The sequence below is a fragment of the Trichosurus vulpecula genome, chromosome X (genome assembly GCF_011100635.1).
Source record: "Trichosurus vulpecula isolate mTriVul1 chromosome X, mTriVul1.pri, whole genome shotgun sequence".
Taxonomy (NCBI): Eukaryota; Metazoa; Chordata; class Mammalia; order Diprotodontia; family Phalangeridae; genus Trichosurus; species Trichosurus vulpecula.
This window is the reverse complement of record NC_050582.1, coordinates 11,239,204-11,262,644: the sequence shown is the minus strand read 5'-3', so window position 1 is coordinate 11,262,644 and position 23,441 is coordinate 11,239,204. Positions and strand designations below refer to the sequence as shown.

General features: G+C 36.7%; 1 protein-coding gene across 3 annotated transcripts in view; it reads left to right on the top strand.

Moving 5' to 3' along the window:
• Positions 1 to 23,441, top strand: part of DIAPH2 (diaphanous related formin 2) — an 856,474-nt gene that overhangs the window by 200,723 nt on the left and 632,310 nt on the right. For all 3 annotated transcript variants that reach the window (XM_036740329.1, XM_036740331.1, XM_036740330.1), the window contains 2 exons: positions 19,525 to 19,599; positions 19,680 to 19,749. In XM_036740329.1, the coding sequence (XP_036596224.1) occupies positions 19,525 to 19,599; positions 19,680 to 19,749 (145 nt within the window). The remainder of the gene's footprint in view (positions 1 to 19,524; positions 19,600 to 19,679; positions 19,750 to 23,441) is intronic.

Genomic DNA, 23,441 nt, shown 5'->3' with positions numbered 1-23,441 from the left:
TACTTTGAGAGAATGCAAATGTATTCCGTTCGATCTCATTTTCACACTTTGGCATTTTCATTTAATCTGCTTTCTAGTTGTGTAGTTCTTTCTTTCTTTTCAAAAGCAAAACAACTGAGAATAGTTGTTCTTTGTTATTTTTTGTTCTGCTCTTCAATATCATGCTTATCAAAATTGGGCATATATGCCATTTTTGCTCTTTTTTCCTTTTTTTTTAAAATGACTTTTGGAATCACTTCTCATTACGTGTTACGAGGATGACTTTATTTAGGGTGTGTTGAATGGGGAAAAGCCTTTATGAAAGTCTTTGAATGAATAAGTTAAAAAGCATTTGTTAAATGCTTACTCTATGTTAGGCACTGTTCTAAGTACTGGGGATACAAATATTAAAAAAAAAGAAAGCATCCCTGCCAGAAGGAGGACAGCATAAACAGGGAAATGGTGACCAAGGAGGGATATTTTGCCTTGGGAAGGTTGAAAGGTATTAGTGGAGCTACCCTTCTGATCTCTAAGTACTAATTTGATCATATAACCCTGCTAATTAAAACGATTCAGTGGTTCCCTATTGCCTAGTGAATAAACATAAACTCCCAATCCTGGCATTTAGGGCCCTTCATAATATAATTCTGACCTACTTTTAGAGCCTTATTTCATACTACTCACCCTTATATACTTTACATTGCAGCCAAACACTTAGGGACAACCAGAAGCCCTTCTTTTAGAGGCGAAATTGGGACTATGGCAGTTGTAGTTGTATGTTGGAAATGTAGGAGAGATTAGCTCTTGGGAAAAAAAAAGATTGATGAGTCATATTCGAAGCTGCTGGAATGAATGAGATTGTCAAGGAACCACAAGGGAAGAAAAGATGAGGGCACAGGACAGAACCTTGGTGAATAAACACTTCCAAGTGTGATGAAAGAATAACAACCAGTGAAAGGATACATGGAAGGCACTCATAAGGATAGAAAAGGAGATTCAGAAGAATCCAGTCCCTAAAATATCACACACTCTCTACTACCTAGAAGGATTTTTGCCTCCTTTTTTTCTACCACAATTAAAAAAAAATGTAAAAAATCTCGGTTTCTTGGCTACAAATCTGGGCTGCTTTCCAGAGAATTTAATATCCCCACCCAGTATCATGCCCTCAGTAGTTTGGTTGAGAATTACTTTTTCTTTGGAAAGCCAAAAGTGTATTCTTTTATATTTATATGTTTATCAATACTTTTTGAAATCTTCATTTCAGTACTTGGGTAATCAGTGGCAATATACTTTACACTCTGGAATCTTGGATAAATTTTCTTTCTTTTTTTGTTTCTTCCCCCCAAGTAACATATTGGTATGGGTTTTTTTCTTTTTAGTTTGTGCCTAGTAAATCAAGCTAAATTAAAAAAAAAACAAGACCAAAACCTTTCTTTGAAAAACATTGGGTACCTCCTTGATTACTCTAATCAAGTCCTCGATTTGAAGGGACTTCTGGAGCTGATAACCAATCAGTATAATAACACGGGCAGCTCGATGGCTCAGTGGATAGAGTGCCAGGCACACATTTAGGGTCAGACACTTAATTAGCTGTGTGACCCTGGGCGAGTCACTTTACCCTGTTTGCCTCAGTTTCCTTATCTGTAAAAGGAGCTGGAGAAGGAAATGGCAAACTACTCCATTATCTCTGCCAAGAAAACCCCAGATGGGGTCACAAAGAGTCAGACACGACTGAAATGACTCAACAAGAACAAAAAATAATAATGAGGAGAATTAATATTTCTGTAATTTTTTAAGTTATACAAAATGTTTTCAGCCAGGAGCTAAATATGCTTGGCATCAAGTATCACCAAGTGAATAGGTTGCAGTCACTAGGAAAAGTTTGAGAGGTCTGCCAATAACAGTACTCCATACTTTTGTTTTGTTTCTCTGACTCCATCCATTCACAGATATCCACCATTTTTTTGACTCAAGAAGCATGTTTATTTTTTTTTCTCTCAATGCTGTTTCTTGCTTTTCACCCATGTTAATGTTACTTTATTAATAATATGTTATGTAGTAATTCTACTTAACCAAAGCTACATTCTATATACTGCAAGTATAGTGGAAATCATGTGGATGGTCATTCCTTAGAGGTCTAGGGAGATCAAATGAACATATTTGATTAAAGGATGTTAGATAATTATGTTATAACTCACCAATCCAGATGGTCAGTCTGTAGTCAACAATCTTTTATTAAGAGTTTACTATATGTCAGAGGCTGGTAATACAAATACTAGTAGAAAGAAAGATAGTCCCTGCCCTCAAAGAGCTTCCATTTTAGACAACATGTAAATGGAAGCTGAAAGGGGGCAGAGGGTAGAGGCCAGTAGGTGTGATAGAGAAAGTCCCAGTGTAAATGTAGTTGGGAGAGGCATGTAAGTATCAGGATAGAGGGTCTAGGAAGTCAGGAGGGCAGATGCAGAAATGCAGAGTGAGGAGAAATATATTTCTATTACATGTTTAAAGTGTCTGAATGACACATGACAGAAAAGTCTAGCATTTGAGAGATACATCATGCAGTCAAAGACAAAATCATCTACTTTGGCCACTTGAGTCTACAAATAAAGAAACTGAGGCCCAGCGGTTGACGAAGAACCAGGGACTTTGACTCTAGTACTGCTGTTCTTTCCACAATTTATCTGTGTTGCTTGTAACTTTTCAAATAACCATATTCAAATCTAATAGGTTGATTTTAAAAAGAAGGAATGTATCAATTTTTTACATCCTTGTTCTTTTCCTATACACCTCCCAAATAAGCTTTTCTCTTAAAACAAAAAAAAATGCCTTCAATTCAAACAAACTGACTAGTCAAGCATATCTGAGGATGTATACATAATGCCACTTCTGTAAGCCCTATCTGCCAACCCAGAAAAGGGAGGTATGCTTCATTATCAGTCCTCTGCTGTCAAGGTTGAGCATTACATTGTTTGGAACTTTTGTATATGTGTATGCAAACATTAAGCTTTTATATTCATTCAGTTTTATTTCTAAGTTCTTTATTTTGCTCCATTGAAGAATTTTTTCTCATGAATTGATTCTTGTATGCATTGCTTTGATAAACCTTGACTACTCAACTTGATGGACTTTTCTAGGAGCCCCCTAGAAGCCAAGGTGTGAGTGGGCTCCTGTCATTCGAAGCCCTGAGTCATGAACAGTTTTCAAGAGGTTTGTTTACATGACATAGCCATGTCTGTCAGCAATACAGAGTACACATTTTCGCCTGGTGGTAGGGCAGGGCATCTCTGGGCAGATTAAAATAAAGGCCTAGGGGATAGCATCTGAATATTCTCTGGGATCAGTTCCAGACTGATTTATTGACCGTAAGCTACATACTAGCTTTTCGGCTTTCTATTAAAAAGCCCTTGGCTAACTTTGTTTTTGTTTCTGTCTTTTCCCCTGCAGAACTGGTTTATATATTCTGATTATACTCTGACTTGTCTTATTGGCACCTCCTTGTGAATAACTCCAAAGTTTTGACTGGGATTCTAGCTTAATCCCTTTGGATTTTGTACTCAGGACCTGACAATCAAAGAGGTTGTAGGGGATCCAGGAGACAAGCGTTTAAAAATTTTTCCAGCAATTGAAATTTATGTATAAAATACAAGCATTACTTATGTGAATTTGGAGCAAGATTTTATAGAATTTTCTATATGCATTACCACCATTTGATAATTATTACATTTGGTCAAATTATTTTCTCCTCCCTTGGCTTTCTTTTTTTAAAGTAGCAAATTTCAACTTTGCAAAACACTTAAAAAATTTTGATTATCTTTTATTTGTTTCAATCAGAGAAAAACTGCCCTTTCAATCTCCTCCCCCTCCCTCCTGAATAAAAGAAAAACAAAACCCTTATTACATATGTGCATAATTAAGCAAAGCAAATTTCTGCATTGGCTCTATCTACATAAATATATGTCTTATTCTGCTTTGAGTCCCTCACCTCTTTATTAGCATGTTCCATCATTAGTCATATTAGAATCACGGTTGATGACCACATGTTTCAACAGTCCGGCTAGCAGCTGCTGTGTGAGTGTAAAACCAACAACAACCAGCTCACAGAACATTGCAAGCTCAGGTTCTTTTGATCTGCTTTACTAAGGAAAGCAACGTTAAGGGGTTGACAAGTTTACTTTAATCCAGCATACAAATATCACTCACTTAGTTCAGAGGAAAAAGCCAGCACCCTGAACTTCAGAGCAAATACAAACAAATTACAAGCATCAACAGACAGACTTTGTCTGATTCAAATCCCAATACATAGTTACCAGAGTTTAACAAAGTCCCAACATCTGGTTTACAGGCTGGAGGACTCTTAGCTACAGCTGCTCAGAGTCTCCACATCAGCGAGCTACCAAGAGTGAGAGCCTTGAGCAAATAGCTCTGTCTTCCCTTTTTATACCGTTTCGGACATCATCAAACGTCTTCTGGGCAAACAGAACTTAGACTCCTTTGATTGGCTGTGGTGTTAGCACCTCCCTTCATTGTCCCCACCTGGGGCTCCACCTTAGTTACAAATTCATACTCACATAGGCTTAGTCCCTAATAGGGGTTTGGGCCTGGGGATTAGCACCTAGTAAGACTCAATGAAAGACACTGAATTAATCAAAGAAAACAAAGGCCAAACTCTGCAAGGATCCCCAATACATCACACTGACCAGAGTTCCTAATTCTTTCAAAGTTGATTGTCTTACATTAGTGGTGTTATTCTATAAATTGTTTTTCCAGTTCTATTCCCTTCACTCTGCATTAGTTTATAAAGTTTTCCCAGATTTCTTCAAAACTATCCCCTTCATCATTTCTTTTAATTTATTTAATATTTTTAGTTTTCAGCATTGATTTTCACAAGAGTTTGAATTATGAATTTTCTTCCCATTTCTACCCTCGTGCCCACTCCAAGATGGCATATATTCTGGTTGCCCCGTTCCCCAGTCAGCCCTCCCTTCTGTCACCCCACTCCCCCCACCCCATCCCCTTTTCCCTTACTTTCTCAGAGGGCAAGATCAATTTCTGTGCCCCATTGCCTGTATATCTTATTTCCTAGCTGCATGCAAAACCTTTTTTTTTATTTTTGAACATATTTTTAAAACTTCGAGTTCCAAATTCTCTTCCCTCTTCCCTCCCCACCCAATCTCCCTAAGAAGGCAAGCAAATTATGTAAAACCCTTCCACAATACTCGTGTTGTGAAAGACTAACTATATTTCCCTGTCTCCTAACCTATCCCCCTTTATTGAATTTTCTCCCTTGACCCTGTCCCTTTTTGAAAATGTTTGTTTTTGATCACCTCCTCCCCCCATCTGCCCTCCCTTCTGTCGTCCCCCCTTTTTTATCTTCTTCCTCCTTCTTTCCTGTGGGGTAAGATACCCAATTGAGTGTGTATGGTATTCCCTCCTCAGGTCAAATCTGATGAGAGCAAGATTCACTCATTCCCCCTCACCTGCCCCCTCTTCCCTTCCTATAGAACTGCTTTTTCTTGCCACTTTTATGTGAGATAATTTACCTATTCTATCTCTCCCTTTCTCCTTCTCTCAATATATTCCTCTCTTATCCCTTAATTTGATTTTATTTTTTTAGATATCATCCCTTCATATTCAACTCACCCTGTGCCCTCTCTCTCTATACACACACACACACACACACACACACACACACACACACACACACACACATATGTATATTCCCTTCAGCTACCCTAATACTGAGGTCTCATGAATCATACACATCATCTTTCCATGTAGGAATGTAAACATAACAATTCAACTTTAGTAAGTCCCTTGTGATTTCTCTTACTTGTTTACCTTTCCATGCTTCTCTTGATTCTTGTGTTTGAAAGTCAAATTTTCTATTCCGCTCTGGTCTTTTCACTGAGAAAGCTTGAAAGTCCTCTATTTTTTTTTGAAAGTCCGTATTTTGCCTTGGAACATGATACTCAGTTTAGCTGGGTAGGTGATTCTTGTTTGTAATCCTAGCTCCGTTGACCTCCAGAATATCATATTCCAAGCCCTTTGATTCCTTAATGTGGAAGCTGCTAGATCTTGTGTTATTCTGATTGTGTTTCCACAATACTCAGATTGTTTCTTTCTGGATGCTTGAAATATTTTCTCCTTGATCTGGGAGCTCTGGAATTTTTTGACAATATTCCTAGAATTTTTCTTTTTGGGATCTTTTTGAGGAGGCAATCTGTGGATTCTTTCAATTTCTATTTTACCCTCTGGCTCTAGAAAATCAGGACAGTTCTGCTTGATAATTTCTTTTTTTTTTATTTGTTTGTTTGTTTATTGGTTTTTTGGCAGAGCATTTGGGGCTAAGTGATTTGCCCAAGGTCACACAGCTAGTACATGTGTCATGTGTCTGAGGCCGGATTTGAACTCACGTCCTCCTGACTCCAGGGCCGGTGCTCTACTCACTGTGCCACCTAGCCGCCTCTGCTTGATAATTTCTTGAAAGATGACATCTAGACTCTTTCTTTGATCATGGCTTTCAGGTAGTCCAATAATTTTTAAATTATCTCTCCTGGATCTATTTTCCAGGTCAGTGGTTTTTCCAATGAGATATTTGACATTGTCTTCTACTTTTTCATTCCTTTGGTTCTGTTTTATAATATCTTGATTTCTCATCAAGTCACTAGCTTCCACTTGCTCCAGTCTAAATTTTAAGGTAGTATTTTCTTCCGTGGTCTTTTGGACCTCCTTCTCCATTTGGGTATTTCTGCCTTTCAAGGCATTCTTCTCCTCATTGGCTTTTTGGAGCTCTTTTGCCATTTGAGTTAGTCTATTTTTTAAGGTTTTGTTTGCTTCAGTATTTTTTTCAGTATTTTTTGGGTCTCCTTTAGCAAGTCATTGACTCGTTTTTCATGATTTTCTCACATCGTTCTCATTTCTCGTCCCAATTTTTCCTCTACTTCTCTAACTTGCTTTTCCAACTCCTTTTTGACTCTTCCATGGCCTCAGACCAGTTCATGTTTTTCTTGGAGGCTTTTGATGTAGGCTCTTTAACTTTGTTGACTTCTTCTGGCTGTATGTTTTGGTCTTCTTTGTCACCAAAGAAAGATTCCAAAGTCTGAGACTGAATCTGAGTCCATTTTCACTGCCTGGCCATGTTCCCAGCCCAACCAACTTACTTGACCCTTGAGTTTTTCATCAGGGTATGACTGCATGTGCAGTAAAGAGTACTTTGTTCCAAGCTTGAGGGGTTGTTTTCAGAGCTGTTTCTATACGGCCAGCTCTGCCACACCAGCACTCCTCCTTCCCCAAGTACCACCAACCTGGACCTGACTCAGATCTTAAGCAGGCTCTGCACTCCTGCTCAGATCTGACACTTAATTCCCTCCCACCAGGTGGGCATGGGGTCAGAAGCAACTGCAGCTATAGTTCTGTAGCTGCAACACCCCCGCTGCCCTCAGTGAAGTGGCTGAACCCAGAACTCCTTTCTCTGTCCCCTGCAGCTTTTCCCACTAACCTTCTCAGTTGTCTTTGGTGTTTGTGGGTTGAGAAGTCTGGTAACTGCCACAGCTCACTGATTCAGGGCGTTAGGGTCTGTTCTGCCTGGCTCCTGTTCTGGTTGGTCCTGCTGCTGCCCATGCTGCACTCCGCTCCTCTCCGCTCCCTGCTCTGTGGGATAGATCTCACCCAGCAATCATGCAGGCTGCCCTGGGCTGGAGCCCTGCTTCCCTCTGCTGTTTTGTGCGTTCTGCAGTTCTAGAATTCATTCAGAGCCATTTTTATAGGTTTTTGGAGGGACGTGGTGGGGAGCTCACACAAGTCCCTGCTTTCCAGCTGCCATCTTGGCTCTGCCCCCCCACCCCTACGAAAGATTTTTGCCCTTCATCATTTCTTATAGCACAATAGTATTCCATCACATTTATATTCCATTCCTTGTTCATCCATTTCCCAATTTATGGGCATCCTGTCAGATTCCCATTCTTTTCCACTTTAAAAAGAGCTATATTTTTGTAAATCTTTAGTTGAAGTTTGTTTTTCTTATGCCTGATCTCTCCCTTAATCTTCTGTCTTTATCTGTCTCTGTCTCTGTTTTCTGTCTCTCTGTCTCTCTCTTTTTGTCTCATTCTCTCTCTCTTTGTCTCATTCCACTCTTTCCTTTCTCCCTTTCTCTCTTAGTTCTCTAGTGAGTGAAATGTATTTCTGTACCCAGTTGTGTGTGTATGTGTGTATTCTTCCCTTCTTTGCCCAGTGCAGATGAGAGTAAGGTTCAAGTGTCAGTTTGTATACCTTGATTATGTGAGGTCATTTCCCCTTACCTTCTTTTCCTTCTCTCTCTCCCTCACCCCTAAAATGTGTTCCTTTTCTACTCTTTTTCTGTTCTTCTCTTAAGATCATCAAGACTTATCAAAAGTACTTCTAGGTCTTGTCTGAAACACCCTTTTTGACCTCTCTTGATGATAGGATTCATAGGGATAACCTTTACCATCTCCTTACATTTAAATGTAAGGGGTTTATAGCCTCTATCATTGTTCTTGTTTACTTTTTTGTTTCTCTTCACTCCTGTGTTTGAACTTCCAAGTTTCTACACAGTTCTGATCTTTTTATCAGGAATACTTGAAAGTCCTCAATTACATTAAAAGTCCTCCCCTCCCCCCACCATAGGATTATACTCAGTTTTGTTATGTAAGTTTTGTTGGCTATACACCTATATCTATTACCTACTGGTATATCATATTCTGAGCTCTCTGCTCCTTTATAATGGTGGCTGTGCAGTCTTATTTGATCCTGACTGTGGCCCCTCAGTATTTGAAATGTTTCTTTCAATCTTTCTTTGACTTGGAAATTCTGACTTTTGGTTATAATGTACTAGAAGTTTTTATTTTGGGGTTTGTTTCAGGAGGTGAGCAGTTAAGTTTTTTTTCTGTTTCTATTTTGCCCTCTGGTTTTAAGAGACTGAGACAGTTTCCTTTAATTTTTTTCCCAAATCCAATGTCTAGGCTCTTTTGGGGGAATCATGATATTCAGGTATTCCAATGATTCTTAGATTTTTTTTCCTTCTCTATCTGTTTTCCTGGTCAATTGTTTTTGCATGAGATACCTTATATTTTGTTATTTTTTTCATTGTTTTGCCTTTATTTTAATTTTTCTTGTTGTCTTTTGGAGTCATTTACTTGTATTTGGTCCATTTTAATTTTTAGGGACTTTATTGCTTTGGGAAGGTTTGTTCAAGCTGTTAATTCTCTTTAGAATTCTTTCTTCCATAGCTCTTATTTGTTTTCCATTTTTTTCCATCTAGGGCTCTTGTTTTATTGATAAAAACAGTTTTTAAACTCGTACTTCATCTCTTCCAGGAATTCTATTTGAATTTCTGCACAAGCTACATATTTCTTTGAGAATTGTTTTGTAGATGTTTTGGAATCATTCTCTTCTTCAGGGTTTGTGTCTTGAGCTTCCTTGTCACCATGGTAGCTTTTTGTCATGGGATTCTTTTTTTGTTTGCTCATTCTTCCAACCTACTTCCTGACTTTAGACTTGATGTTAGGGCCAGATTCTTTACTTCTGTGAATAGAAATAACATTAGATGGAGATAGCACCCTTTGTATAGAACACAGAGCCCTCATTCTTGTCTTTAAACCTGTGCAAACAGTGACAAAGGGACAATATGACTAATATTGCCTTTCTTAACATGAGCTCAGTTCAGTTGCCTTATAGCTCACAGAATTCCTTGTGGAAATCCTATTTTTAAATCCATTTAAAAACAAGTGAATCAAAAGAAACTTCTTAAATGCTCATGCAACAGTTTTGTGGGGTTTTTTGTCAATAGTACGTACAATGTAGTGAACGAATCTGCATCTATCTAACCCCAACTCTAACTCTCTAAGTCTTCAATTTTCAAGTTGTTTTTACGTGAGTATTACCTAGAGAAAGCATTGTATCTGATTTTTCTAGGCTTTGGACAAAGAGTTGTCCTCTTGTGAACCATTCAAGGCAACAGAAAATAAAAGAGCACTTTCCCTTTGTAGACTTTTGAAGTTTGAATGGGAAAATATTTCTGTTTATTTTTTTTAGATAAATAACCTTTCAGCAACTTTTGTTAAGTGTTTCGGTCAGATTAATCAGAATAAATTATCCCCTTAAAGTAATAACAAAACCTGTGAAATTTGTGAGAACTTTCTAGCTTAAAACATTCATGTACATGTGACAATATTTTGTGATCATTCTTTTTGCTGAGAATGTGAATGACAAATCAGTCTCGGCTGGTGGTGAGAGCTCTGGATGTGGAGGTAGACTTAGTTTGGAGTAATGGGTTTTTCACTTCTTAATTGTGGCTGCAGTGCCAAATCCAAGATATCTTTAAAAGACAACAACAACAAAATTGAGTAGCCCATAATGAGCTCTGTGATAGCAGCAATAATGTGACTTGTCTAAAAACAAATGCCTTGAAAAGTACCATCAGTCTTTACAGGTAAATTTGGTAGGAGATCAGGCAACAATTAAACCCTGTGCCCACAAAAGAAAGGCTTTGGTGACTGAGTGACTCAGGGTTTTCAAAGCTATTGCATGTGTTCCAAAAGACATAGATAGCAACAGAACTAAGTGGTGATTTTCTAGAGGGAAAATTGCAACACCCTTTGAATCAGTAATTAATATTATAGAAAGACAACTCTTTTTTACAGCCCCATGGGACACAGGCATCATTCTACCTTTATTAGAAAGAAATCAGATAGCCAGACAATGAGGTGGCATCAGGAGGTTTTCAAGAAAGCAATTTTTATACCACTGCTTTGGTCAGCAACTATTTAATGTTATGGCCCACGTGAGCTACTAAATCTGTGTTTATAACATGGGAAGATGATTGACATTCATAATTATCATTGTGAGTATTCTAGGACAGGGTTAAATCATGTACAGACTATCCTTTTCAAGAAAGATAGGTTAGGGTGGGGCATAGATGGAGATGATGGATTAGGGACAGCCACCCAGCTGAACCCTCCCAACATTCCTTTTTAAACAACATTGAAATAACACCTCAAATTAATTTTTGGAACAGCAGAAGTAATAAAAAGTTGGGATGAGACATTTTTCTAGCCTAAGAAAGCTTAAAATGTCATTAGGAGAAGTCTGTGTCATCTTAGAGGCCTGTCCTGGAATCCACACATGCAGCAGCAGGTATAGTGGCCACAGCAGCATCTTCAAGATCTCTTAGTCCAGAAATGGCAAGGGGATTGGACAACTGGTCAGAAAGTGATTACAAGGACCCTTTGCTGGCATTGGGTGCAACTGGAACTGATTAGCAATTTTTTTCCTCATATGAAGTTCTGGATGAGAGTTCCAGGAAGGAGAGGAGTGCAGGAGTTGGTCTCAGGGGAACAGGGGCCCTGGTCACAGTTATAAGGCAAAGAGAGCACTAGTATTTGTTGTCTGCAGGGCCCCTTCCTGGGTAAAGACTAGAGCACAGACCTGGAGAGCAATGACTACATCTCTCTCAGCGCCACATCACCTTGCAAACACGAAAAGAACTGGAGGTCCCTAGAACTAACTCTGAAAAAAAACAGCATGAAATAAATGCCTGATGCTTGGGACAGTGCCTTCTCACACCCAGGTGAGCAGAGCCCAACTTTAACATAAAGTTCAAAGTGAAGAAATAGGCTGGAAAAATGAGCAGACAACAAAAAATTTTGATCATAAAAAGCTACTAAATGGTAGGGAAGATAACATAAACTCAGAAGAAGACAAGAGTGAAAACAGCTAAAGAGTGAAAAAAAACTTCAAAGGAAAATGCTAATTGGAACCAAGCCTAATAAGAGTTCCTGGAAGAATTAAAGAAAAACATAAGAGTGGTAGAGGAAAAATTGGAAAAAGAAATGAGTGATGCAAGACAATTTTGGAAAGAGAATTAATAGGTTGGTAAAAGATACACAAAAAGTATCTTTGAAATATCAAGAAAATAATACCTTAAGAACCAGAATTGGCCCAATGAAGAGAACTCCTTAAAAGCTGAATTGGCCAAATGAAAATGGAGGTACAAAAGATCATTGAAGAAAATAATTCCTTAAAATTAGAATTGGGCAAGTGGAAGCTAATAATTCCATGACATATCAAGAAACAATAAAACCAAGTCAAAATCATAAAAAATAGAAGAAAATGTAAAATATTTCGTTGGAAGAACAACTGACCTGGTAGATCAAAGAGAAATAATTGAAGAATTATTGGATTACCTGAAATCCATGATCAAAGAAAGAGCCTAAACATCATATTTCAAGAAATTCTCAAGGAAAACTACCCTAATATCCTAGAACCAGAGGGTAAAATAGAAATTGAAAGAATCCACCCATCATCTCATGAAAGAGATCCCAAAATGAAAATTCCCAGGAAGATTATAGGCAAATTCCAGAGCCCCCAGGTGAAAGAGAAAATGCTTCAATCAGCCAAAAACTAACAATTCGAATATTGTGGAGCCACAGTCAAGATCACATAAGATTTAGTAGTTTCCACATTAGAGGAGTGTAAGGCTTGGGATATGCTATTCCAGAGGGCGAAGGATCAAGGATTACTACCACGAATCACCTATGCAGCAAAACTGAATGTATTCCTTCTGGGGAAAAATGGATATTTAGTTAAATAAAGGTTTGTCAAGTGTTCCTGATGCAAAGGCCAGAGCTAAATAGAAAATTTGACATTCAAGCATAAGACTCAAGAGGCATAAAAAGGTAAACATAAAAGAATAACCATAAGGGACTCAATAAAGCTAAACTGATTACATTGCTGTATGAGAAGATGATACATGTAAATCCGAGGAACTTTATTATTATTATTAGGGCAGTTAAAAAGGAGTTTACATAGATAGAGGGTGTGGGTGTGAATCAGTTGTGTTGGAATGATTACCCCTCCCTCCCCCCAATAAAGGGTTAAGAAAGAGGGATGCACTGTGAGAAGGGAGAAGGGAGAGATAGAATGGGGAATATTTTCTCAAGTAAAAGAGACACGCAAGGAAGAGCTTTCACAATGGAGGGGGAAATGGTGGAGTGGTGAGCAATGCTTGAATCTCACTTCCATTCTAATTGGTTCAAAGAGAGAAGAAACTGAAGTAAAAAAGACAGGGGTAACAATCATGACATTAGACAAAGGAAAAGCAAAAGTAGGCCTAATTAAAAGAGATAATCAGAGAAACTACATTTTTCTAAAAAGTACCATAATAATAAAGTAACATCAGAAATTTTTACAGCAAGTTTCTTTGATAAAGGCCTCATTTCTCAAATATATACTGAGTGTAGATGAGGGGAAAAATTGGTACACTAATGAACTTTTGGTGGAGTGGTTAACTGGTCCCACCATTCTGGAGAACAATTTAGAACTGTGCTCAAAGGGCTATAAAATGGTATATACTCTTTGACTCAGCAATACCACTACTAGGTCCATATCCCAAAGAGATCAAAAAAAAAAAGGAAAAGGATCTATATGTACCAAAATATTTATAGCAGCTCTTTTGATGATTGCAAAGAATTGGAAATTGAGGGGATGTTCTTCAGCTGGGGAATGGCTGAGCAAGTTATGGTATATGATTGTTATGAAATACTATAGTGCTATAAGAAATGATGAGGGAGGTCATTTCAAAAAATATGGCAAGATCTATATGAATTGGTGCAAAGTGAAGTGAGAAGAACTGGGAGATCATTGTGTACAGTAACACCAACATTGTAATGATGATCAGCTGTGAAAGACATGGCTATTCTGATTAGATCCAAGACAGTTCAAAGAACTCATACTGAAAACATGCTATCGAGGAAGAAAGAGAGAGACAGAGAGAGACGGAGAGAGACAGAGAAAGACACACACACACAGAGAGAGAGAGAGAGAGAGAGAGAGAGAGAGAGAGAGAGAGAGAGAACGAGAACTGATTGAGTGCAAATCGAAATATAATTTTCTTATATTTTTTCTTGTTTTTTAAAAAAATTATGACTAATATGGAGGTATGTTTTGCATGATTTCACATGTATAATTGATATTGTATTGCTTGTTTTCTCAGTGGGTGGAAGAGGGGAGGGAGAGAATTTGGTACTCAAAATTTAAAAAGAAAAGGATGCTAAAAATAAATAATATATTACAATGTTTTTCAAAAAAGAAAAATTCGGTAACTTATGGCACACTTAGAAAGGTACATAAAAAATTGCTGTCTCAGCAAAAGGCTGAATCAAAGGGAATAAAACTGCCCAGGTAGAGTGACTTCTTGGGGACAGGTCCTTTTTAATTTGTGTTTTTATTTCCTCAAGCATGAAGCAATGTCCCTGGCATATGGAAAGCACTTAATGCTTTTTCATTCATTCTTTGCAAGCCAATAAATGAAAATCGTGCTATGTTATCAAATATGTACAGCAATCAGGAAGGAAACCCCCAATTTTCTCTAGTTACTCGTGGTGGAAAGAGGTAAGTCTGATTTGGCATTAAGATATTAGTGTTAAAGTATCAGAAAAGTGACAAATTATTTGACTACTAAATACTTAGTAGATATTGAAGAATATACTATATATAGTTCTGGCTAGAATTCATAGGATACTCAGTTTGACATCAAGTTTATCTGGTTGTAATGATCTCCTCTACTTTTTTCTGGGTGATTAAATGCAGTATGTTATACTTAGCTCTAATGGCCTTTTATTCTTCTGCTACCACCCAAGTGATTATCTCAAAATCTTTTATCTTACTGGGCTTGATTCCTCCATGCTGCTATTGAACAGTAGTTTTCTGCCAATTATCATTACAGTGCCATATTGATTTTTTCCCCTCATTTCCACTGTAGAAATTCAAGCAGAATTTGTCTTATTTTTTCCTGTATCTTGGGACTGTGATTGGTTACTCTTAATGTTTGAGATGTTTCTCTTTTTTTTCTTACTGATGTTTGATGAAGGTTTTATGTCTTTACTCTACTTGGAACTTAATCTGTGCTTTCATTAGATTTGAATTAGATAATGTTAATAATTATTGCCTGCAAAAGGAATAGGGGCTTAGATCTCTAGAATGGGGATTTTATATATTTACCCTGCTGGAATCTTACCTTTATCCTGTTGTATTTGTGAAGCATTTTAAGTTTCTGAAAGCTAGGGGTAAAGTGCAAATTGTCATCTCAATGTTTATCATCAAAACCAGCAAATTTAGTTCAACCGGCATTTAATAAGCTTTTACTTATCTTGTGTTCTACTAAATTTTGAGGGGAACACAGTACGTCCTCAAGGTGCTTCCTGTCTACTAGGATAGACTAAATAACTATACACATTCAGCAGATATATATGTTAATATTTTATTGTTATAGTTTGTATTTATATCACCTAAATTTCTTGAAATGGTCTTTGTCCCTCGTTTACTCATAGAGCTATTACTTGTTAAAAAGGACAATAAAAAGATTTTTAAAGGGAAAAAAGTTCAGCAAAAATATCTTATCAACTGAGTCTAACATATTTGGCATTCCATACCTATGTTTTCCACTTCTGGAAAAATCAGATCTTTTCTTCGGGGCTAAGATTGATCATTATAATTTAATAGCATTTTAATTGTTATATTCTCAGTGTTCTTTATATTTACAGTGTTTTAATCATTGAGATTATTGTTTTTCTGGTTCTCTTTAATTTCATCAATCCATATAAATCTTCCCACGTTTCTGAGTTCTTCATATTGACTTTTTCTTCTAGTTCATTTCAGTTCTCTCACATTCTTGCGTCACAGTTGGCTTAGCCGTTCCTCAGTTGATGGGTATCTACTTTGGTTTCAGTTTTGCTATGAATAAATACTTTGGTGTATATTGGACTTTTATTTCTGTCCTTGACTTTATTGGGGTATAGGCCAGCAGGAGGATCTCTGAGGCAAACGATGTGGGCGTTTTAATCTCTTTCTTAGCACGGTTCCAATTCGTTTTTTGGAATGATCGGACCAGTTTACAACTTTGCCAGGTGAATTAGTGTGCCTGTCTTACCATAATCCTTCCAACACTGACTGTTCTTTTTTTTTATCATTGCTATTTTACTGGGTATGAAATTTAATCTCAGGGTGCTTTTGATTTGTACTAAAATCAACTTTTTCATATGATTAATAATGTACATTTCTTTTAAGATCTATTTGTTCATATCCTTTGATTACCTATCTACTGAGGAATGGCTTTTGTTCTTAATTATTTCTGTTAGTTACATATATATGTATATACATATATATTTAAGATATTTTAGATATCAAACCCTAAATATCAGAGACATTTGATATGAAGATTCCCCCCCCAAATTACTGCTTGCCTGTTTATTCTAATTCTGTTAATTTTTTTTTTGCTGTGAAATATTTCAATCTCATGTAATCCAAATGAATTTTTCTTATCTTATATGAATTCAACAAATATTTGAGTACCTACTATGTTCCAGGCTCTGAGCTTAAAAGATTAAACTATAAATAAGTTATTGTTCCTGTATTTGAAGGGATTATTTACTAAGGGACATTTTTGAAGTTTTCTGTTATTACGTAGCAGAAGACATTTGGTAGGATGTGAAAGTGGGAGGTACCTAGACCTGTGGAACTAGTTGGCAGGAATTGTCCTGGATACCCCTGCCAGTTCCTTGGCTACATCATCCTTGTTTGAGCAGTACAGTGTTGGGTAAGATGTATCCAAACTGGCCAGAACTCATCTTCCTGAGTTTAAATCTGGCCTCAGACACTTACTAGCTCCATGACCCTGGGCAAGTAATTTTACTGTTTAGCTCACTTTCCTCAACTGTAAAATGAGCTGGAGAAGGAAATGGCAAACCACTCTAGTATCTTGGCCAAGAAAACTCCAGATGGGGACACAAAAGAGTCAGACATGACTGAAACATTTGAACAACAACAATGGCGACTTGACTTGTGTTCTTTAGGAGTCTCCATGTCATCTTTGGTGTATGTACATATTATTGACCTCTGTTTCTTAGTGGAATAAAATTTTACAATCATGACAATTGTGTAAACTGAATAGTTGAAGCAAGAAAACCTCTAGTGAACTAACTCTTGCTCTTGTACCTTTTTTCCTTCAAATTCTGTTTTCGGTTCTAATGACTCTAGTACCAACCCTGCTTTAGGTCTATTTCTGTCTCCACTTAGGCTTTCAGACCTACCAAAGGCCCCAGCTTCATCTCTGCTTTTTGTTCTCATCTGATTGTGTTGTCTAATTAAGCATAAGCCACTTAGTAGAGCTAGAAATATCTCAAATACCTTGTCCTAAATCTTATTCACGATAAGTAATCACTGATTCATTCCACAAGCTTTTGCTAAGCTTTTGCTGCTTGCATCAGCTCCAGAACATTATAGAGCTTCTTCAAAGAGAGCTAGAGTCATTCAGGAGTTTTTCCTATCCAACAGCATGAGAATGACTAAGTGAATGAACAATGCTTGTTTACCTCTTTCAACACATAGTTATTTGGATGAATACCCTATGGAAACTGTTTTATGGTACCTCCATCTGCCATAGATAGTATAGATAGGTAATGACGTGGGCCCAGAGATGAACAAGAGGAGGGAAGCAGACTGGATTGCTTCCCAAAAACTGCAAAGGTTTTTTACTGATTCCATGTTTCCTATGAAAACAAAGGCCCATCTTATCAATACTAACATTTTATTACTATTATGATATGGCAGTGAGAACTGCGTCACCAGTGCCTCTGAAGAACTAAGAATAAATATAATGTAGAGAGCGATGGAGAAGCATATAATAGATGTGATGAGGCTGCAACATAGAACCATTGAGGAATTCCAGTAAAGGAAAAGATGTTGTCAAAGAATTGTATGTTAGAAAAAGAAGATGGCCTGGTCACATGATAATAACCATAGTGTTGTGATGGTACTGTGGTGATATTGGGAAATAATAAGGAATGTCTCCTGTATGTTGGGTTCACCCTGTGTGAAACTTTTGAGAGGGCATGGAAAAGAGTTGAATAGGATTGGAAGGCACAGATTCAAAGACTGATTGTGTGTGTCTGTGTATGTATTTATATGTATATGTAGTACTAACCTGTGACTAAGCAGGGAGCTTCCAGTTAAGCGACTTGACCAAATTCACACTGCCATTCTTTGTTAAATGTATAACTTGAGCCCAGGTAATACTGATGACAAGATGTGGCCTCTATCCATTGTGCTATGCTTCTCACATGTTCATATGTATCCATGGTCTCATTTATTTGTGAATTCCCTCCTATAATGTCATCTACAGAAATTTTCAATTTTTTTTTCAGTTTACAAAAATCTATTTTCTCTTATTCTCCTACTTCCCACTGACAAAGAAAGAAAAACAAAGTCCATTTAACAAATATACAACCAAAACAAATTCCTACATTGGCCAAATCTAAAATATGTCTTGTTGTACATCCTGAATCCATCACCTCTCTGTCAGGAAGTGGGTAGCATAATTTATCACAGGTCTTCTGAAATCATGAATATTCATTGTCTTGATCAGGGTTCTTAAATCTTTCAACTTATCTATCTTTACAGTAGAAGCCATCCTTTTTTTCTATTGGGTATGGTGCCCCTCCCCCCCAATCTCTACTCCCTCAAGTGTTCTGACTTAGAACCCAGGTAGAGGGTTGGAGAGTGAGAGATTCAGCCCAGTAATGAATCATAATGTGCAAGAAGCAGGCAGAAGGTATCAAAAAGGGATAAATAGAGACATGATCTAAAAAATGAACAAACATGGTGACATTTAGGAATATCCAAAAGTGAAATGGGCTTCATTGGGCACTAGAAGGTTCTTCTTTAATAGATGTCTTCAAGTAAAGGCTAGGTGATCCTCCAGAAGGCATATTTTAGATGTGATTTTTGAATGTATGGGATGGACTAGATGTTCTTTGGTTCCTACCAGCTATTACATTCTATATTTCTATAATAATCAGAGTTGGCAAAACAAAATGTTTTATTTCTTAAAAGTCTCTATTTTTTATTTTGATTAGACATGGAAGAGAATCTTAAAATGTAAAAAGTCCTAAAATTTAGCCTTGCAGCAACTGCTTCAGCATAATTTAGAACAATTTAAAGGAGTAGTATTGGGTAATACTAAATATTTCATAAAATGAATCATTTTTGCCTGTACCATCCTTTAGAAGTAATTCTAAAAATATATTTGTAGAGATTTCATTTATTTTTAAAAGTATTACTCCTTAACCGCTTTCACATGTTTATCTCTTGTGATTGTTCCCCACATGATACCTTTTTATGTATTCATGCAACTATCTTGGGATCATTTTCATGTGTATATTTTGCTAGTATCATTATTTTCCAGTGCCTTTCGTAACATAATTTTCAAATTTTTCAAAGTGATATAATTTCAATTTTAAAACCCTTACTTAGCTATGTGTTTGAAAAAAAATTAAGACACTCTCTTGGTACTTTTTAATGAGAATATTTTAGATTTACTAATCTATAAAAATGTTATCTTAAGACTGGATATAAAATGAAGGTGGAAAAATACTCAAGCATAATTCAACATCCTGTCATTTAAAATCCTGACTTTGTTTCAAGTTGTTATTTCTGTATGAGGTTGTTTACTGTTTGGTTTTGTTTGTCTTACAGCTGGGTTAACAACTTTGGCCATGAAGGCCTTGGAGTCTTGTTGGATCTACTAGAGAAGCTTCTGGATAAGAAACAGTAAGAAAACGTATTTTTAAAAATTATAAATAGAGAATTTTTTAAAAAGCAGTATGACATATTTCTTTTTTTATATTTAGGCAAGAAAGTATTGACAAGAAGAATCAGCATAAGCTTATTCAATGCCTGAAAGCCTTTATGAATAACAAGGTAAGATGAATTTACATCTGCCACTGTCTCTCTTGATGTGTCTTCCTTAAAGCATTTTGAGACATACCAATATGTACAGATATAGTTACCTTATAAAAGGGTCCTGTGTACTGTGCTTCATTACAAATTTAATTTAGATTTCTCCCTTTATAAAGTTATGCTTTGACTAAAATGTAATTAATGTTTTGTTTTTAAAGGACATATGTTATCAAGTGGCATACAAAAAATGGATCTATGCTGCTCTCATTTTAGATAATCCTTTTTATAGTAATGAGTTAATATTTGTGGAAAATAAAATGTATAGCCAGTAATATTTCTAGACCCTGATTTTTGTTTATGACTTCATGAGGTGGGGGGGGAGGGTAGAGGATGGGGAGAAGCAAATCAAAGTTTATGGATCCTTATATTTTCTGTTGGCTCATTTGTCAGGACCATTGCTGCTTTAATACTTCCCTGTTTCAGATGTTAAATTGATGGCAGTGAGTTAATGGGACCTTGCTTGGAAAGAAATTTCCAGAAGATTTGGGGAGGGAGGAAGTGGAGCGAATAGTGATTGCACGTGTATGTCCAATGCAAATTACATTTTCATTGCTTAATGAATTTAAAAGAAATATTTGTCTGTTTGAAAATAGTCTAGACTTTTAGTAGTTTGAAAGAGAAATATAATTTGTTTCTTTTTCCACAGGCCATTTTAGAGTTATTGGCTTGGAAACTATTTGCTCTCTATGCCTATAGGTGAAATATCATTGACTAATTCATTTAATTACTTAATTCCCTTCAGATGGTGTTTTAATAATCTCAAAATACTTAATAGAAATAAATAATTGTAGTGATAACAATGAACTTGCCAAGTGTGAAATATAACTATTAATAACTAATGCAATAAGATAGTCCATTTAAATAATCTGTAAGCAGTGTTCATAAAAAGCAAAGATTTTTTTCACAAGCATTAAGACCAGTCTGCCAACAAAGACAGTTGGAAAGATACAAGAAATCCCAACTAAGCACAGAATTTCTCTACTGATTGGTTACTAATGGACCTTTCATAACCCTGGGTGGTAGCAAAACGCTGCTTGATCTTCCTTGTAGCCTTTTCCGGGAGGCCTGTCATGATTCCCAAATAGTTTACTCAACTGTACTGTGTGTTTTGGTACAGTCATGTCTAAATTCATGATAAAGAAAGCACCACTCTGTGTCTGTTTGGGTGCCCTTGTTCCTGCGTGTTCAGCTAGTAGCTGATTACATTAAAAATCCATTCTTCTTGGGCAAGGAAATCTGGACAGAGAGGTCTGTTTTCCATCACTTGTGCTGACTATTGCCAAACCTATCCACTCTTTAGGTTTTCTGGATAGTTTTAATCAATAGAAGTTATTCATATCAGAAAATTAGTGCCATGTCCCTTTCAGGAACTTTGTTCCCCTTAAAAAGTTATGTTGACGTATGGGCTTTCCTTATAGTTTGAACGTTTTATAGAAACATTCCTTTGTCTGAGGTGATGCCAAGTGGAATCCATTTTAAGTTGAGGCATTCTACTGTTTTCCCAGTTACTATGTGCTCAGTTAATAAATCAATTTTGTTTTAATTCAGATACTCAAATCGATCTTTTAGATCTTTGATGCATATATTCCTTACAGTGATGCAATGTTCAACCAATGCCTGCCTTTCCTGTGTGCCTGTTTTCCTTGCCATCCCCCATGCTCCCCCCAAAGGCAGAATGCTATAGTGGATAGAGAGCTAGTTGAGACTTTCAGGCCGACATGGATTCAAGTCCTCCTTCAGACCTGTGTTGTTCATGTGACCCTGAGGAGGTCACTCAGCTTGTCAGTGCCTCAGGCAGCTCTCTAAGGCAGCTGTTGCCTAGAACTGGTAGAGGGCATCTCCTCACTGGGAATTCCCTAAACCAATGACATTTCCGGTCTGGCTCAAAACATCTTTAAGAAATGGTTTTCATAAATGAATGAAATAACAACTTCCTGACTCCAGGTCCAGAGTTTGACCTGTCACCGACCTTGTGTAAGTCATTTCATCTCTATGGGCCTCAGTTTCCTCATTAATAATAATAATATTACTGGTGATAATAATGATATAATAAAATGACAGTAAACTGTTATATTACAATATTGTAATATGATAATAAAATAATTAAAATAATAAAATAAAATAATAAACTGATAATAATAGCTCTCATTTGTATAGCACTTAGCATGTGCCAGGCACTGCTTTGGCACAGCAGTCCTGAGGGCTAAGGGCTATTATTATCCCCATTTTGCAGACGAGCTTGCCAAGAATCATACAGCTGGTGTCCAGGACTGGATTCGAACTCTAGTCTTCCTGATTCCAATTGATCTATCCACTGTGCCACCTAGCTGCCCTCTAAATGAGGGGATTGGACTCCATTCCAGCTGTAAATTATCCTGTGAACCTGAGATTGTAGGAAGAGAGACAGTAAGGAATTTCCTTATGTGAAAGATTGATCTTTGAGGGCAACAGAACATACATGCTGCATCCCTATGTTGTACGATTCACCTAAGTAATATTAAAGCATCTTGGTCATATAAAAATGCTTTTCATTGAGCCAGGACCTATTGTGATGATACCCTAAGAAACTGCTTGGATTTTCTTCATTATGTCATGTTATGATTTATATTGCAATGTGAAGTTGTAGTTTGTCAATCAGCAATTTAAATGTCACCTTTTTGGATTATGCTTATACTATTGAAAGCATAAATCATTGGAAAATTAAGTGTTTTTCTTTCTGAATTGAGATTTTCTTTAAAACACTTACTTTCACTTCAGTAACTGCCAGTGACACATTCATTTTGACCTGTGCTTTTCAACCTGCATCGTCCTGCTTACTCTGCCTTCTCTCTTGCTACTTGCCTTCTCCATTTCCTGTTTTTACTTTCTCTAGTTCCTTACTTCTCCAAAAGTGTGGTTGCTGAACACTGCAGTGCTTAGAGTTTTAGTAGTAAAAGTTAGACTCTGATGACAATTGTGCTTCACAGCCCAACATTGGCTTCTGAGAAGCATGGCATTGTATGTGAAGCCTTAAACCTATTTTGTGGAACAGATTTTCAAAAAATTACATCTTCAGTCTTATGACAACCATACTTTTGGAGAATCTTCTTGAAAAAATATACATATACAGTTATGCCTAAGAAATGAAGCCTAGTTAGCTGTGGTGCTTGAGAAAACCCAGGAGTTATTTCTTTGCATTTCATAGTTTTTAGCATTATTTTAGCATTAATTTAGAATTATGGGAAGATACATGCACTTTATTGCTTCTTCGGTTAATGTATACTATACAAAACAGCCTTTCAATTTCTTTTTTAATAATTCTTTTTATTATGAACTTATCAGTCCTCAACAAACATGAACATTTCTGTATATAAAGACAGAAAGAGGATGACATATGAAACCATGAATAATCAATGTACAAAAATTATTTTTTGTGGTTTCACTTTAATATGGTAGTTCTAATACCATTCTTCTTGTCTATGACTCCTTCTGAAAGTTCTTCTTTTCTTTTCTATGTATATTTTGAATGTTTCATTGATTCTCATTTTTCTTTTTTCTATCCATTGCTATCACTACACGCCATTCTCCCAGTGTTGTAATGTGAATGTGTAAATTGCTCTCCTAGTTCCGCTTACTTCACTCTGTTACCCAAACCTTCCCACGTTTCTCTAGAT